Consider the following 18538-nt stretch of genomic DNA (forward strand, 5'->3'; position numbering starts at 1 on the left):
GTATTGTAATACTGTAACACAGTATTGCATTTCTGCCTCCTCTAACATGAATGCAGGGGAGACAAAACCGTTGTTTTACTGTAACCCCTCACCTATCAGGCAGCTGACTGCCTTAGAAACCTGACTTTGATTGGCTGAAACTTTTGGTTGCCCCGGCAATAATAGTTGAAAAGCTTTATGCCCGTGTCAATCAGGTTAGCCTTTGACCCCAGGAGACCAATCATGACATCTTATTGCGTTAGTGTTAGTGTAGAACAGTACTGAAGAGTCAGGTCACGTATTGGTGAATATAAAAAACGGGCCAGTCTCTCACCTCTCAGTAAGAGCTTCAGTAGCAAATCTTGCCTCCATGTGCTGTGTATCAATCATCAAACAAAGATGGCTCATGGAGGGAAAAACAAATAGACCCAGGGTCAGAGGCTGATCTTGGACAGTCCCAAAACTAAACAAGATGGTTCCCCCTGTCTCTTCCTCAAAGAGCCAGATAAACTCGGGGGGTTAGTGGGGTCAGGGATGGAGCTGTTATGTCGGTGACACTGCTGAGACCTGTCCTTCAGAATGGCTCTCCCTCAAAACTGGGAGTGGCTGCTTCGCTGTCCGTCTGACAGCACCCCCCCCCCCCCCACCAGCCTAAAGAGGAGCTGGGTGCATGTGTGTGTGTGTGCGTGCATGTGTGTTTTCATGAGCATGTCCACATGCATGTGCACAGGCATAAACGTCTGTGCATGCGTACGCGTGTGCATGTGTATGCGTGTGCATGTGTGTCTGTGCTGGGGGGGGTTGGGTGGGTGGTGAGGGGGGGGTGTACTGAGGCTAGGATTTCAGCCCTCCTGTACGCCCCAGTACACATGTGCTGTCACTCAGCTGCCCAGAGCCCAGGCCAGAGAGAGGGAGAGAGAGAGGGAGAGGGAGAGGGACAGAGGGAGAGGGAGAGGGAGAGGGAGAGGGACAGAGGGAGAGAGAGAGAGAGAGAGAGAGAGAGAGAGAGAGAGGGAAAGGGAAAGAGACTGAGGGGGTCTCAGTACCAGACATTTGGCTCCAAGTGCTCATCCTCCCCTCACACAGCTCTCGAGCTACAGTCCCCCTCTCTGAGGACATCCCAGAGTGTGAGACGCCTGAAGACAGAGGCAGAAGATGGTCCCTGGGACGCTGGCAGTGCTGTGGATGCTAGTGGCCACAGTTTTCCAGGTAAGGAGGTTTTTGCTGTACTTGGCATGCACTTTACCTCCTTGGTCTTTACTTCCACAGGGGATAGATCAATGCAGTGCCTCTTCTGCAACCCCGGGAGGCTGATGAATAAACTGCCTGCATCAGAGACAGAATTAAATCAAATCTTTCACCTGACCTCAGAAACAAAGGTGCCTGCTTTGTGTGGCCATCTCCTCTGATCTCTTGAATCTGATGAAGCTGCTGTTCTGGAGTGTTGTAAAGGAGCGGGTAGATTACAGTTTTGATGTAGCACCAGTAGAGGTGAACGAACCTTAAAAGCACTCTATGTTTTATGTATAATCCTAGATAATTAATATGCTAGAGAACTCATATTAGTCATCAAAGTATTCAATAGTGTATTAAACAATAATGACATCCTGTCTAAACTAAGCAAATCATTATGAATTTAACATGACTGGTCTTAAATAAGCAGAGAATGACTTCAAGATTCACATGTCTGGCCTCTTCTTTCCTATTGGAGGATACGATGGCTTTATGGCTAACACACTTGTCATCAACACCATTACAAAATATTATACAAATGATAATGCTGCAGACTGTGATATTAACAATGTAATTTCGAATTCAGTCAGCTACTTTCATTGTTTACAGCAGTATGCCATTTATTTCAGTAATGTCTGCCACTTAAAATAAACTAACAATTAAAAATGTTTAATTAATTCAGTCAGCCTGATGTACTAATTGGTTTTGATGAGAAAAAGCTCTTTTATACAGTCCAAATTGCATCACATTGCAGAATAAACAACAGCACAAATTCTCCTATAAATCCAACAAATCATTTACAGACTGATAAAAGGCACAGAGAAACTACAAACGGAAAGAGAAGTTCTTGCACTGTGACCTTCTCCAGATGAACAAATTTCTTTTTCATTTGAGAGCATCAAGAGCTATGGGAAAGGCCAGTGAGTCAAAAATGAATGTAAAATACAAGAAAAAGGCTGAGTCAGAGGTTTATGAGAGGTCTGCACATCAAGGCATACGTGGGAGTTCCATGGTAACACCAACGCAAAATGTGTCATAGGTTAAAAATACATGTCCACCAGGTGGACAGTGGAGGCATTGGATCGTAAAAATATTTAAGATGAGACACTGAAGACTACTCAGTTTATTGGTATTGGATCTGTTTGCATATACCAGTTATATGTAACAGGAAGTGAACATGAATGAAACAAATTCTATTGACCTGAGCAATTAATTCATTGCTGTGGTCAATACTAATATTGTCAAACAAAGTTAGCCTTGACCTGTGAAAGCCGTACCCTGTTGCCAAAGGTCCCCCTTGCAATAACATTCCAAATTATAGATGGGCGTCAGCGTTTCGCAAAGTGTGAAACCTGCAAAGTTTAAATCTCTCAGGAATGTCCTCGGAGAGGGTCCAGGAGGCACATGGAGCAGGACTGCGCTCTCCTCTCTCGAGCACGGGTCCTTTGATCACGGGCGGTGATGCTGGACAGCTGTTCCCAGATGTGTGCGTGCGCTGTTTGTCCTGCTCCGTAATCCAGGCCGATGAGCGAAGAGTCTCACACCCCTGGAACCGTGAAATTGTGAGCGCGGATCCAGCCGTATAACGGTCGGCGTTGATTCCGCACCAGAAAATCGCTCGTTGGAAACAATCACTCAGTCCAGATGGAGAATGTCAGCTTCACGTGTGTCTCTTCGCTGCTGTGTTACTGCAAGCAGCTGTAGCTGCATTAAAAAGCGAATCCTTCATGGAAAGTTTGGAACCTTGAATGTCATACTTCATGAATGTCTATGGGTTCATCTAATCCCTTGGACTCAAGGTACAATATGCTTATATGTTTTATGTCAGACTTTTAACGTTAATTTTAAAGTTGATGTTAGTTTAAAAGTTGGCTCGCGAAAAGTTTTGAAAGAGACCTACAATAGTTTAATAATATTTTTATCTTCAACCGGTGTGCTTTCATCTTCTAGCACTTCTAGGGCTCAACTGACACTTGTCTCAGAACAGAATATGGTTGGACGTGTAGATTTTTGTTAACAAAACAGTTACTCTGTCATTCTTATAGGATATGTGCTAAAGTAAGTGTGCAGGTTCACTGAGTAAAATTTGCAGATTAATGCGCATGCTGTAGTTTTGTCACAACCCTGGTGAAAAAAAAAAAATCAGTTTGGTAGGGAATAGGGTTGGGTGTGGGTTGGGGTGTTTTGGTGTTTCTTCCCCTGGGATTTTATAAAATTCCATCCCAAATTGAACAGAACTTCAGCCCAAAGGGAATGAGGCAGAGGCTAAACTCTCCCTGCAAGGCCCCCCGTAATAAAAACGACGTGTCCTAGTCCGGCCACCCAAAACAAGCGTGCACCCCTGCTCAAACCGAGCTGTGAGGCGACGACCTTGACTCAACAAGGTGCTGACTGCTCCCGAGAGAAACTGAGAAGAGGGGCCGCGACACCTGTGCTCCCTGCCGAAAGGGCAGCGGTTACCAGGCTTGCGGTCAGACATTCCCCGTGCATTCGCTGGGACCAGTTCACATATAGCACAGAGACCACATCTTCACTCACCGGCTCATGGCTCTTCCATCACTTTCCCAAGAGCATTAAGCGGACACAACAACGTCTTTGTGTTGTGCGAATTATTCCTAAGTTACACTTTCCAGTACATTTATAAGAGATACATCTGCTGCCTGTGGATGCTGCTGATAAAAACACCCCAATGGCACTTTTTAAAGTAAATGCAGAAAAAAGGCTTGACCTGAACTGTAAAAGAGCTTTGATGTGATGATTGGATGTGTGAATTTGCTTGATGAATAGGAGGAGTGATGACAGAATTTTAAAATAAAAATGGTGTTAAACAGAGGAAGACCTTCTGCGCCAAAGCTGTAACAGATAGGATCGGGCAACATTTTTCATAAACAGCAGTTGCAATACAACATAATCAAAACCTCAAAGATATTCAATATAAAAGTGCTTAAAGCACTTAACGCTCAAGATAAATGTTTCTTCGTCTTTGTGGGAGTACTCTAAAGATATAACATGGGAGAATACATCAATTTACCCCTCCCCACTCTCCTTCCAGTCTGAGAACTGCTGGCTGGAATGCATTACCATGGTAAAAGTTGAGCTCGAACAAGTTTTTGGCACGAGGTTGGGGAAAATGTGGGGGGTGCAGGGGAGGGGCTGCCATTTACTGGAAAACTGCTGTGAATCTGCCCCACCCACATGAAGTCAAGGGCTTGACATCATGTCCAGGATTTTAATCTGCTTGTTTACAAATTTCAGAAGCAATGATAGCCCAAGCAATTTTGCTCATCGTGCACACGTGCGATTGTGGTGACCACGTGCCCCAGACGTTGCATGCAATTACCTGTCTTTCAGCAAGGGGCTTAATTAGCCATACCTGAGGACAATTATTTGTCTCCCTGGAGACACAGTGCCTAATGAAGTCTCTCATTAAACTGGAGGCTACAACAACATGTTGGCTAAGTTCAGTTTTGACAATGTAGCATGAAATTAACACAAGAACTTTGATACTTGTGTCAGTATGACTTTAAATATGTGTTTAGCTTTGGTAGTGGACACATATAATACACACACACACACACACACACACACACACATACACACATACACATTCCATGGCTGAATGCACTAAAAAATTCTACAAGGTCAGGTATGCAATTTTTTCAGATAACAAGCTGAAGTGAAGTTGTTAAGGTACTCAAAATGAAGAGTGCATTCAAGGCTGGCACACACAGGCTTACAGAAGTATGAAAACAGGTGCCAAGGACAGTAGCATTTTCTGCTCTGTTAAAATCAACAGTTAAGGCTTTGTCTCTCAGAATCGGGTGGTAGTTTTATCAGCACAGCTTCAGCTTATCACACCTCAGTGTAAACACTAATTCCCTCCATGTACGTAAATGTGTGTGGGTTTCTTACAGCTGGCAACATCCTGAAGTGTGTTCAACACACAGTATATCAGTTAACAGAGGTGCTTATGGGAAGTCCAGAGCATGAGAATGGAGAGAACTTCAGCCCCCACCTATTAACCCCCACCTATTAACTATAAACTATTGCACCTGCATGGTAAATACTCTCATTATGGCTGACTTGTGTGCTTAATCCGTTTATAAAGATGGCATTTTCACTGAGACAAGGTGGGTTAAGCACCTTGCCCAAGGATGTAACAGCAGAGGCCCACCTGGGAATTGAACCAACAACCTTTGCTTTATAAGGCCTGCTCCTCACCTCTCCACCACACAACTACCATCATCACTGAATGCTGTGTTTGTTGAATACACTCACCGGGGTTTTGCATGTTTCATAAATTGTCAGAAAATATCAAACTTGTCTCTGCTGAATAATGTGTAACAATTTGCAACGCTTCTCAGGGGAGAAAAAAATCCGGAGACAAGTAACACTGTACGACATGATATGGTGCTGCCATATTGCAACGTTAGTGTTTACAAATCAAAACATAACAAAACGCTTAACGCTTCCAACAGCATTTGTTGGGCATAATTTTGAACATGAGCTCCAGTGAAGTAATCTAAATATATAGCATGCCCATGTTTCCTGTTAGACGGAAACAAATCTGTTTAACATGCGGTTAGAATGAATGAATGAATGGTGCTGTTCACAGCTACCACAGAGTTGGCCTCCACATCTGCGCAAAAAAACCTGACCTTTTACAAACTGAACTGCTTCTAGAGATAGCTGTGTGACGATGTAAAAAGCGCAGCCTGCTCAATGGCAAAGGGATCTGAGAGAACTGTGGCTGCTGTACGCACCACCCCTGGTGTCAGGTCTGCTCTCTTAACTCTGCGCTGAAACTGGACCCGAAGTCCACAGCCATCTGCCTCTCCCTCCCCGTCCCGTAGCCAAGGTGTAAATGGACGCTAGTAAACAAATAAAGCTTAGATATGGTATGGTTCCAGCTTTTTCTCCTGCATGACCTAATTCAACACTATAAATAGGCGTTGGCCTCATAATGGGTTGTCGTGAATACAGCAGCTATGAAATTATATGAAAGACTGTTATATTTTCAGCTCAAATGACTCAAATGTTTGAAACTGAACAAGTCATATGAAAAAATATAAGATTATCAGCATGCCGTTTATACGGTACGCAGAGTGAGGTAGTGGGAACACTAGCTGGTCACGTCACTGTCAAAAACACAAGACTTCGATGTGATTTTGCAGCTAATTGGAATTTATGCAAAGCCTGTTGAAGTATGTGCTGATGTCTCGTGAGAAAGAACATACCTGAAGCCAGGTGCTCATCAGATGGACATGATGGATATGAGACAGAGACTTATTAACACATAGAACATCTTGCCAGCACTTTTTGTAGAGTCTGAGATTGACTTTAGGATCATTCAAGACCAAACTGTACACAAATGGTTTGAGTCTAGTTGTGTTGTTATCCATACATATTAAATGCCTCAATGACCCCATTGTTTAAGCAGGAGAAATGGGCTCCCATCCGTTTGACTGGGGATTCCTGCTGTACTTTTACATAGATCTAAACATATGTCAAATGATGCAAGGGTACACAGCAGAACTTCTAAACCTGCTATGATTTGTTGTCGGCAAAAGTAGAAGCCTGTAGTCTCTGTCGGTGCTGAGTGTTCCCTGACTGAGGCCCCAGGAGATGCAGACTCTCTGTATACGTTTAAACACTGTACATTCAGTGGGGGGGAGGCCCTGGTGTAAGACTATCTGGAAAAGGGCCCCTTAACACACCCAGGCTATCACGGAGGACATGGGGAGGTGTGTTGGCAGTCACCCCGCTCGTTAAAGAGAACCCTGGGCGTGTCAGCTAATTGATAGGGTGACACCCGGCCTGTGCGGCCCAGCTCTTGGCCTGTGAAAGACATTACGGGGTGTCCGATGTGCACCACCTGTTTTGGGTTTCCTCATCAGTTATAAACAGGAGAAACGAACGAATAACCCTTTTCTCTTTAACTGTAGGACTCGTGTTTGAGAATTTACTCGGCGCAGACCTGGTACATGAATTCGGCTTCCAACTCTGAACGGTTGAAAAAGAGACTGGCTAGCCGCAAGGCATGCTGGTGCAAGCATTACCGTGGGCGACCAGCCCAGAGCTGACTATGCGCCAAGGGCCGGAGCAGTCTAAGATTAGTTCTATAATTCGGCTGGCACATGCCAACCTTTCGCTGGCATTTCTGCACCAGCGGAACAGAGGCATGCCATGAAGCTGCCAGGCACCCCTGGCCCCATGGGGTATGGCATGAACATCACCTCACCCATGAAATAGGCAATACCGAGGGATTCCATATAAAATTCCACACATTGCATTTAGGATACATGACTAATTTTTTTATGGTGTCAATTTTTCAAATGTTGGGCTAACTGAAAGTAGTTTGAGATCCTGTAACTTATGTGTCCCCCTGGAGAGCCATCATGACTCTGTGATGAGAACTGAGAGAGAATTACATCACCTAACACTATTCAAGAGTGTTTATCTCCGGTTTAATTCTCTGGACACGGCATAATATGCCAGAATGTTGAAGGCATGCCTCTTTACAGAGAGGTTCTCATTTTTTCTTGTTTTTTACTATACTTCAGCGGATGAGCCATTTCTATCCGTTCTCATCCATGAGATCTCTTTCACCTCACTTTTTCTTTTGTACCTCACTTGAGCAGGTCCTCTGAGAACTCCAGGTTAGACTTTTAGGCTTTTTTGATAATATATTCTCACTCAAATGTCATTTACAGTCACTGTTCATGTCACTAACCATGTAAATTAGTACACCCAGTAACCTCTGACAGACCAGCCATAGCTCAGTACAGTTCATCCACAGACTGAGCTTCAATTCCTGGTGAAAAAAGTGTGCTGAGGTTTGATGGAGACAGCATGCAAAGCCATTCAGCACATGTGTGTTACACATGGAAGCAGAGATAGATACACATGCATAGTGATAGACATGCATGTCTCAGTTTTGAGAACTATAAAGGGGTTTCTGTGTCTGTTAGCTGGAGGAAAAGGGGCGGGAGGGTTGAGGGCCCCTCCCCTGGTCATGCAGCCACTCCCCATTGAAATCTGACCCCCCTCGGTCTGCCTCGGCCCGCCTCCGCCCGCCCCCCCCCCCCCCGCCCTCCGCCAACATCCCCCGCGCCACCCAAGAGATTCTGCATTCGAGACGGGTGTCAAGGGGTCACCATTCCACAAGAAGCTGGAGGAGGAGGGAGGCTTGCTGGACCCATCACTGTTGGAGGGACAATGGTCTAAAATTAGCAACCGTCACAAATCCATTCTTTTTGGAGTCGGGCTGAAGTCTTTGGTGTGGCTGGAAAATCTGACTCAGGCTTGTAATAACAGAGGGCAGATTTATGTCCTGAATTACCTTGGCCTGACAAGAGACGGAGGAAAGATTAAATGCAAAATGTTACAGTTCACCCCTGTCAGACAATATGGTGTGCTACATTATAGACACCAAGACTAGCTGGTCACAGATTTGGAACATTCCGCCGCTATGGTAAAGAAGTGCATATTGATAATTCATCAGTACACAACTCTCTGACATATGGCATTGCTTCAGTTAAGTGTTATATTGTATTTTTGTAAGTTGATATTTATACATAGGTGCATGTATTCAACACTGTGTAAAGGTGTATTACTCTGTGCTGTGTTTCAGACTAATTGTATGTATTATGAACGTGCATAAAGATGTACTGGGGTCTTTATGGTGTACTTCAGGTTGGCTGCATCACTGAGCTGGAAGAACAGGAGCCCAGCCCAAATGTGCTGTACCCCTGGCGAGGGGGATCAGGGGGTGAGGGGAGTGTGGGCCTCAGCAGGGTGAAAAGGGACTGGATCATTCCACCAATCCGCGTCTCAGAGAACAGCAAACAGTCTCCTGAATACCTGGTGCAGGTACTGTTCTCTTGTGGTCTGAAAATATAAATGAAAATACTAATATCTGTTCCATGTGCTATTGATCATGTTACTCACGTATCCTATAGGCTGAAATGCAGGTGAAAATACTAATGTCTGGTCCAAGTGCACTCTCCTCATACACTTTCAGTGAACATGCAATCACTTCACAATACATTATATTGTTGTCATTTAGCCGACACAGAGAGCAATTTATATACATTACAGTTTTGTCCACTTATACAGCTGGATATTCATTGAGATAATTAATGGTTAAGTACCTTGCCCAAGGGTACAAGAGCAGTGCCCAAGCCGGGAATCGAACCAGCAACCTTTCAGTTACATGCCCTGCCCCTTTACTGCTACGCCACACTGTTGACCAGAGGTCCTTTAACAGTTCCTGCTTCACGCTGCTTTGTCTCCTCTCCAGATCAAATCGGACAAAGTTTTTGTTGGTGAAGTGATTTATAAGCTGGAGGGCCCTGGAGTGGATCAGGACCCCAAAGATTATTTTGAAGTGGATGACCGCACAGGGTGGATCAAGAGCAAGATGCCCCTTGACAGGGAAAAATACAGCAGCTTCAAGGTAATGCTAATGGGGACAGCCAGCGTTTCTGCATTGCTCAGAAACACAGACACAGACAGAGACAGACACCTGCCACTGGACAGATGTCAGTACTTCAGCCCCCTTCTCCCTGTCTGTCAGCGTCGTCCATGTGCTTTTGTTTACAGTTCCCATGTGTTCTGGCCCTGCCCCGCTCTCCGCCCTGTCCCCGCCCACCCGATTACCTGATTGCCTCCACCTGCCTGCCTGCCCACCTGCATCCCATCTCCCCGTCAGCCCAGCCCTTTATATACCCTGCTTGTCTCTGTCTTGTTGCCAGTTCATCTCAGAGTACATGAAGAACTGTCAGATAAGCCAGTGACTGTGTATGTAAATGGTTAGGGTTAGGTCCAGCAGTTATTTTAGGGCTCAGGATATAGCTAAGGTTATAGCAACAGTTAGTGTAAGGATTACAGTTTGGGTCAGGGTTATGACTTGAGCTGAGTTTAGGCCTAACAACTGAGGTTAGGGTCAGGGTTATGGTTGGTAGTGATGAACAAACAAGGGACCATGACAGTGTAACTCAACTTTTAAGTGGTCAGAACCTTTTGTCTTAAATGATGTCACATGTCAAGGCTCATTTTTGCTTAGTTTTTCCCCTCATCTGAATATTCATCCTCCATTTACACAGTGACCATCAAGAAAACCTTTTAGGCTGCAAAACTGATCAATTATTCAACTACTTTTGGTTTCACTAGAAAATTTGTGATCTTACAAAGTAAACATGTTATTAGTTTAACATAAAACAGAGGTTACTGGTGGGGTGACAGACTGTGGCGTGGCTATGGCTGTATCTGACTGTTCCGCAGCTCAAGGCCTTTGCCCTGTCATCAAGTGGGGAAAGACTGGAGACCCCATCCACCATCGAGATAGTCGTCCTGGACCAGAATGACAACAGGCCCAATTTCACACAGCCTGAATTTGTCGGTTCTGTTCCTGAGTTCTCCATACCGGGTATGTTGATATCAATCACCCTTTCATTCTCTCTTTCTTCTTATCTCTCTGACACGCACAGTGGCAGATACACTTTTAAGGTAATCCATTGTGTGCAGTGGATCCATCTTATGCAGAGCAACTTACATAGGTCACTTTTTTTTTACAATGTTATCCATTTATACAGCTGGATATTTACTGAGGCAATTGTGGGTTAAGTACCTTGCCCAAGGGTACAGCAGCAGTCACAAGTCCTACTCCTTAACCACTATGCTAGACTGCCGCCCATAGAGAGCAGTCTGACAGCATTGCATCCTCCAATGACTGGGCTGTCTCAGTGTCGGGATAATGGTCACTGATGTCCACGCAATGGCAGGGAGGCTCCTCCAGCTCTAATGGATTGATGATCTCCCTGATTGGTTCCTCGCAGGCACTTCTGTCATGAACGTGTCGGCAACAGACGCCGACGACCCGGAAACGGAGAACGCAATGCTCAGCTACTCCATCATTGGCCAGGAGTCCTTCCCGCCGTTCAGCATCAATAAGACCATGTTCGGCATCAACAACGAGACGGGCGTGATCTACACCCGAGACGTCGGGCTGGACCGGGAGGTGGGCGGAGCCCTATGGCCCCTCAGCCGATCCCATCATGATACATAACCCCTCACAGGAAGTGGCATTCATAACATGTTTTTATGCCTAGCTGACACATCACTTTGGCACAGTGTTGCCATGGCGCCGCATTGGTTTTGGGGCATGCCCTTTCTGATTGGCTGAGTGCTGCTCGCCCTGTGCCCTCTGCAGGTGGTGGAGTCTTTCCGACTGATGCTGCAGGTGGCAGACATGTCGGGGGAAGGCCTGTCAGACATCGCCTACGCCATCATAAACATCACAGACATCAATAACAACGCCCCCCAATTCTCCCCTCTGTCCGTAAGTCTCTTAACTGATATTCATAAAGGAATTCAACATGTTTTATCTGACCGTGTAACAACTTTATCAGTAACAGTCACTACTGTAATACAGTGTCTCCAGATGTAACCTTTTAGGCAATTATTACAATATTCAAATGTCTGTGTGCTTTACACAACTTATGTATATGCATCTTTTGGTGTAAATAGGATTGAAAGGATTTAAATAGGATTTAATTGGACTTTCTTTGCTGTCACAATATACATCATGATCGTCATAAAACAGCCTGTTGACTGGACCTATTAGAGTCTGACTCTGTATTTACAGCAAATCTGTATACCTGTGTTGACTTGGCTGTTCCTTTAGAAACCGTTGAGTTGCTGTTTCTGTTGAGTGCAGTACAGCATGACCGCTGTGGAGAACAGGGAAATAGACGAGATTGGCAGAGTGAATGTCACCGATAAGGATGAGCCAGGCTCGGAAAACTGGGGAGCCAAGTACACCATCGCTAAGGGGGATCCGTACGGACATTTCGCCATCCGAACAGACCCTGACAGCAACCAAGGCATCATTTCTGTTGTGAAGGTGAGCTGATGTTGTTCATTTTTTTTCTGTTTCTTGTTTTTGGTTTGCACATTAATACCAGTTCTGTAGTTTTGTAAACTGAAACAGCACTATACAAGCCACACCAGTTACCTGTAAGCTAAATAATTACGATAATTTTGTTGGACTCTCAGGTGACAATGTAGTTACCTAGATTCCTTGCACACCCTCTACTGGTAGAGAGTGGAACTACATGCCAAATTACCAGGGCAGAAATTTAACCAGCATCTGAACCTGCATCCTGCATTTGATCTCCACCAAAATGTCACCAGAATACACACACACGTAGAGGTACATCATGGCTTTCCTTTCATGGAGCCCCTGCTTTATAAATATCAGATTAACGGTTTTCAGTTCTTTCATCTCTGGTTATTCGTCTCAGATTGACCATTTCCTGTTTGACTAGCCCCTGGACTATGAGTCTCAGAAGGAATACCAGCTGGTTCTGACTGTGGAGAACAAGATCCCTCTCAGCTCAAAGGCTACCCAGGAACCTGTTAGCACCGCCACGGTAACCATCATGGTAGCCAATGAAAATGAGGCACCTCGTTTCAAAGTGGACCCCATCAAGCTGGACGTCCCGGAGTCAGTGGACCCTGGCACGGTGCTGGCCCAAGACATCGCAGATGATGCAGATAATGCGAAACTCAGGTTTGACTGCCTGTGGCAGCCTATAGCATCCACAGAACACTGCATTTCACCCTAGCACTTAACACCTCGTCACCATAGTCTGCATCCAGGAAAGCGTTCCCACTTTCTTACATCTTATTGAGTATATGATTGTATATACTGGATCTGTTTATATTTATGTCATTTTTATACTTAATTATAAAATATTATATGTATAATTGGATATATTAGATATAAGTTGCTGCATACATTACATGTTGTTTATGATGTTAAATGTTCCGTACATAATTGAGATTAAAAAATGCACACCTTGGTTGATAACAGATATCACACGCTTTCTCTCTGTTAAAGCAAAATTGTGCGTTTGGGGACCATTATATAGTATGCATGATGTAATCCATACGGACTACATGAAAATTCTTTATTTTTATGACACGGTCGTCTGATCAGGTTTGAAGTCGAGCACGACCCTGAGAGGTGGATTGCAATTAACCCGCAGACCGGAAAAATCACCGCCAGAAAGAAGTTCAGTCTGCGTTCACCACACGTCAAAAACAACATCTACACTGCAAGGATCAAAGTGTCAGACATGGGTGAGGACCCGACGATCTCCTTTAGCTTTCTGCTGAGAGCCTGAAACAAACTGGCCCCAGTTCAGTGGGAGTGTAATCTGAGTCGCACTCTGTGGGAAGACATTAGCTCTTTGTTTTCTCTTTTGGGTTTTCTGTTCATCTCTATCTCTTGCTTATGAGAATACTGTAAAGAGAGCTCACCTAGTAACAGTGAGCCTATCCCAGAATCTGTGAAAAGCTTCATCTAGTGCTCTTTACAGTATCCACTGGGGATTTGTTGTTAGCATGTACAAGACTCAAACTAGTGACAGTATGGTGCTTAATCGATTTGAAAAGACAGGAAGCAAGGCATTGATCGGCGTGTGTGTGTGTGTGTGTGTGTGTGTGTGTGTGTGTATCTCAGACGCAGGCGGCATCTCCTCCACCGCCACCGTGGAGCTCAAACTGAGGGAGACCAATGACTTCGCCCCCCAGCTTGTCCCTGTGACTGGCACCATGTGCAGGGATGCGGAGGAGCCCCCAGTGCTGGTGCTGACCGCTGTGGATGAAGACCTGCCCCCTCAAGCCGCGCCCTTCCTCTTCAGGCTGCCGAGCAACTCTCCCGCAGCCCTCAACTGGACCATCATCCAGATGAACGGTAGGAGCCCAGCGAAAACCGCGCATAGTTCAACATGAGCACAGTGTCGCAAGGTAGTATCAAACCCGGTGAAAATGTATGAGACTCGTATGTTGCTTTAAGAAAGGCCAATTTCAGGTGTGTTGAGGCAATTGTGACTGTTTGCAGTTTGTGTCTATCCCTTTCTCCCTTAACCCTCCCTTCATCTCATTGTTTCCATCTCTCTCCTTCTCCCTTTGTCTCTCCAACTTAACCTTTTTTCTTTCTCTTATCTTCTCCCTGCTACCTACTTTCTCATTTTTTATTTCTTTTTCTCTTTCTCCTTGCTTCTCTCTCTCTCTCTCTCTCTCTCTCTCTCTCTCTCTCTCTCTCTCTCTCTCTCTCTCTCTCTCTCTCTCTCTCTCTCCCTCCCTCTCTCTTTCAGAAACCCATGCTGTTCTGCAGTCTCTGACAGAGCTGGAGTCTGGCCTGTACTTCATCCCTGTCCTGCTGTCCGATTCGGGCACGCCCACCCTCTCCGCCCTCAACTACGTCAACGTGACCGTGTGTGAGTGCAGCATAGTCGGTCACTGCAAGGCCGTGGCCGCGCCATTATTTGCCTCAAGGGTGGGGCTCAGTCTCGCCGCCCTCCTGGTCATTATTGGCAGCATTTTGCTCTTTCTGTGTAAGTGCTAATTTTGTCCATTCACGCAAACACAGAGACACTACCATGCCATACTGCATACAGATGTATTTTCCATCATGGAGCAATGGAAAAAATGTGCCTTGACTGGTAGATTATAAGGGAGCTGAGCATTATTACTGGTGTAGGTCAGATAACAGATGGCTGTCCTCCCAGAGAAGTTGAGGGAAATTTACTTCTGTGGAAATCTTGTTGTCATATTAAAATGCATTTCAAATAGCATGGGCGTAAGGTAATGATGGTATTGATGTGTGATGACAGCCATACAAAACATTATGTAATGGACATAATCATGGCTTGTGGACGTATTTAGCAGCAAAAAGAATTCTGAACAAAGGAAACTATCTGTGCATAATGCCAGAAAATAGATAAAAAAATATAGACTTACACATGCTCAGATGCAGCCGATATACATGTGCATTACAAGCCAGAAAAATTGGATGCATTCTGTCCGGACAGTTCCACAATGAGGAAATGCTGCGTGAGCTTGTATCTAATAAAATTAAATCTGTTTTCTTACTTCCCTTCTTTTCCTGTAGTACTGCTGCTCCTAGTGGTGGCTGTGGGTAACTGCAGGCGACATGCAGTCAAAAAGACAGGGCTTCTAGTCGGGGTGTCGGACGATGATGTCCGTGACAACGTCCTGAACTACGACGAGCAGGGAGGAGGGGAAGAAGATGAGGTCTGGCCCCAGATTATCTACCCTATTCCCCATTACAGTCTCCACACGATCCCCTTTCCTGAGTTCAGAGGTTCAGTAATACACAGCGACGCAATAAGGAATGGATATTGGTAGTTAGTAAAAGACCATAGATGTCTTTGTAGTCTAAGTTTAAAAGAAACTGCTTGCACAGTAGTCAGTTTAATTTAGCACAGAGGCATTCAATGGAAAAAGTTGGTCATTTTTTATTAAGTTAATGTAGAAAATTACTTACTATTGTTTTTATTGTTTGTTATTATTATTATTATTATTACATTTATTTAAAGAAGATATTGTATATACGACACAATTAAAAAGCACCGGTTACCTGATGACTGCCTTTCTTCACATTATGAGAGAGTGCCCCTTCTTACTGATGAAACTACATGGCTATCCCTACCCAGAACGCCTACAACATGGAACAGCTGAGGAACCCCAATCAGTTCATCCCGCCCCCAGCCTCCTTCTCGTCACCAGTCTCCGCCCTCCCCAAGGGGAAGCAGCCCCGCAGGAAAGATGCGCCTCAGAGTTTTCAAACCCCCTCGTACCCGCGCAAACCCCCGGCAGACCCGACTGACATCCAAGACTTCATAAATGATGTAAGAGCAGGTGGCGGCCGGGGGGGGGGGGGGGGGGGGGCGGCGGTCGGGGGGTTGGAGTTCGCTCTTTGAATTACGGTACCAGCCAAAAGTTTGGACACACCCGATTAAGATAATGGAAAACATACATTCAATGACACTTCGATCTAGACTTATGCTGAAATACTTGAAATTTGTTTCTCAGACAAATATAAATAGTGCAGTTTTGAATACTTTGAATAATTCAAATATAAAGTAGTTTTGATTTGTTTAACACTTTTTTGGATAACTCCATCTGTGTCTAGTACTGATGTCTTTACTATTATTCTAAAATGGGGAAAATATTGTGTCTAAACTTTTGACTGGTACTGTATGCACTATAACCATGTGGAGAAGAGTTCTACACGTGATTAATGAGAATGGAACTCACCATCACCCTATAGGTTTTGCTGGAGCGTGATTACCTGAGGATGAGTTGGTGATTTTGGTTGTGTGTCTGCAGGGCCTGAAAGCAGCAGACAACGACCCCAACGTCCCGCCCTACGACACCGCCCTGATCTACGACTACGAGGGAGACGGCTCATTGGCCGGGACCCTGAGTTCCATCGCCTCCCGCAGCTCCGATGATGACCAGGACTACGACTACCTCAGCGACTGGGGGCCGCGCTTCAGGAAGCTGGCTGACCTATATGGCCCTCGCTAAAGGAGGCCCCACGCATGCTCATTAACACTTTCACCCCCGCACCTCGTGTTACCCCTCGCACCCAGTACCTGCCACTCTCAATGTCCCCCACTGGAGAGGAACCAGATCTCACCCCTCTTTATTGGACAGTTGAGCCACAATGCACCCCTCCATACCCTATCCTATGATGGGACTGTTCTGACACACGTGTGGTGCTGGTCCTTCCAGCTGTAACATTGTTCTTTGTTACTTCACTCTCCCCACACTGGTAAAGGTCACTGCTTTCCACATGATTGAATATCAGAGACATTCAGTTTTTCAGGCTTCTTTTTCTGACACGCTCTGACATGACAGGTGCACACCGGGGTAAGACTGACGCGGCCTTTGACCTTTGTTGTGCTAGCTGGGAGATGTTGTTGAGAATTATCCTGAGGGGTGTGATTTTTGGTGATAATGGTAGCAGGGTGGCAATTCTTGGACACAGTTGCCTTGGCTTTCATCATCTTATTCCTCATACAAAACAGGCCCGAAGCATTTTTCACAGACAGGAAGGAAAAAGATCCTAGAAACGGCTGCTTTCATTAATTTTTCCGCCAAATTCTCCGGTTGCGTTAGACTGCAAAACCACACAGTAATCATCATAAAAATTATAGGCCGCCTGACCATGCTCATGGTCTCAGCTGCTCTTTATGTACCCTTTTACAGGCAGTGTTGGTTTTAAATGTAACTTTTGTGTGGTTGGCAGCTCTGAATTGTGTGGTGAGAGGACCATCCACCTGTTCCAGGAGGGAGAGGGGGCGGGGCTTGCAGACAGATGATGCAAGACTGGGGGAAGGGCAGGGGCGGGGCAGCTGTAAACCTAATAAGCATTACTGTACACATATATGCTTAGCAGACATGCTCATGCAGAGTGTATTACGCAGCTTACATTGTGCATATTCTGATGCGGGACAGGGTGAGGACAGGGGTGAGGTGAAGGAAAAAGATGGTGGATGGAGTGACATGGAGTTTGTTCGAGTTGACTTGTTAAATATTAATATTAAACATTAGTAAAACACAAAACGGCGAGTGAATGGTCCCACCTCCTCAAACATAACAAAACAAAAAAAAATGCAACAGAAAATGGAGTTTGCCCCGTTTACCTGTAGGATCATTTGGATTAGCAATGATGGTATCTATTTCACCATAAAATGGTGGTGACCTCACTTCAAAGGTGAGGGTATCTAGTATCCGCTTGTCTTTAGATTCACTGATTATTTCTGGTCATGGAACCATGCAAAGTAACATATGAACAACGAATGTAATCAAGGGCAAATGAGCAATAAATATGATAACCAGAAGCAGATTATCTGCAGAGGAAGTACACCAGAATCCACACAGGTTCAGCACTGAGTTTAGGTCTGCTGTGTAGGTCTGTCACTGGAATGCAGAACAACAATATTTGCATTTGGTTTCATCCCAGGAATTAATCAAATCCATAAATGTTTGTATTGTTTTTAATACTTTCAACAGTTTTTATAATTATACATGTGAATAAATGTATTTACTGTTAATTGAAAATTCTGTTTAGTTAATTTTTATCTTACTGTACTACATTAATGTTGTGAAAGGAGAGAATGATCTCATCACATTTCAGGTTATTTTCAAGGATTCAGCACCGAAAGTAATTTCAGACATGCCTGAATGCAAAACTAATGTTTGCAAATATGTCAAGTATATGTTTAACATGTAATTTCTTCTTCATTTTTGAAATTAATACTATGATAATGTCTTGAAAAAATATTACTCTCTTTCCAGATTTAATAAATAATTTTGATTTTGTAATATTTACATGAAGTACACGCTTCATTCTAGTATTAAAGCTCTCAACAGTGAATAACTTTGGCTCAGAGCCAAACATTTCATTGCATGGTCAAAACCCACCTTAAAATGCTATGTTCAG

General features: G+C 44.7%; 1 protein-coding gene across 1 annotated transcript; it reads left to right on the plus strand.

The window, feature by feature from the left end:
• The first annotated feature begins 1048 nt into the window (after positions 1-1048).
• On the plus strand, positions 1049-18072 carry cdh15 (cadherin 15, type 1, M-cadherin (myotubule)). Its single transcript, XM_036544309.1, has 14 exons — positions 1049-1188; positions 8908-9084; positions 9515-9670; positions 10498-10642; positions 11052-11233; positions 11426-11554; positions 11933-12118; positions 12543-12787; positions 13217-13359; positions 13742-13975; positions 14379-14618; positions 15176-15318; positions 15741-15935; positions 16417-18072. The coding sequence occupies exons 1-14, from the start codon at positions 1135-1137 to the stop codon at positions 16615-16617; spliced, it is 2430 nt and encodes an 809-aa protein (XP_036400202.1). The 5' UTR covers positions 1049-1134; the 3' UTR covers positions 16618-18072.
• The last annotated feature ends 466 nt before the right edge of the window (positions 18073-18538 follow it).

This window comes from Megalops cyprinoides, chromosome 13 (assembly GCF_013368585.1).
Source record: "Megalops cyprinoides isolate fMegCyp1 chromosome 13, fMegCyp1.pri, whole genome shotgun sequence".
NCBI lineage: Eukaryota > Metazoa > Chordata > Actinopteri > Elopiformes > Megalopidae > Megalops > Megalops cyprinoides.

What these genes read in the sequence shown, in the direction of transcription:
- cdh15 (XM_036544309.1), top strand. Translation starts at nt 1,135, where the DNA reads ATGGTCCCTGGGACGCTGGCAGTGCTGTGGATGCTAGTGGCCACAGTT. An exon ending in ACGTCGGGCTGGACCGGGAG is followed by an intron (nt 11,234 to 11,425) that starts GTGGGCGGAGCC and finishes TGCCCTCTGCAG; the next exon opens with GTGGTGGAGTCTTTCCGACT. An exon ending in CCCAATTCTCCCCTCTGTCC is followed by an intron (nt 11,555 to 11,932) that starts GTAAGTCTCTTA and finishes TGTTGAGTGCAG; the next exon opens with TACAGCATGACCGCTGTGGA.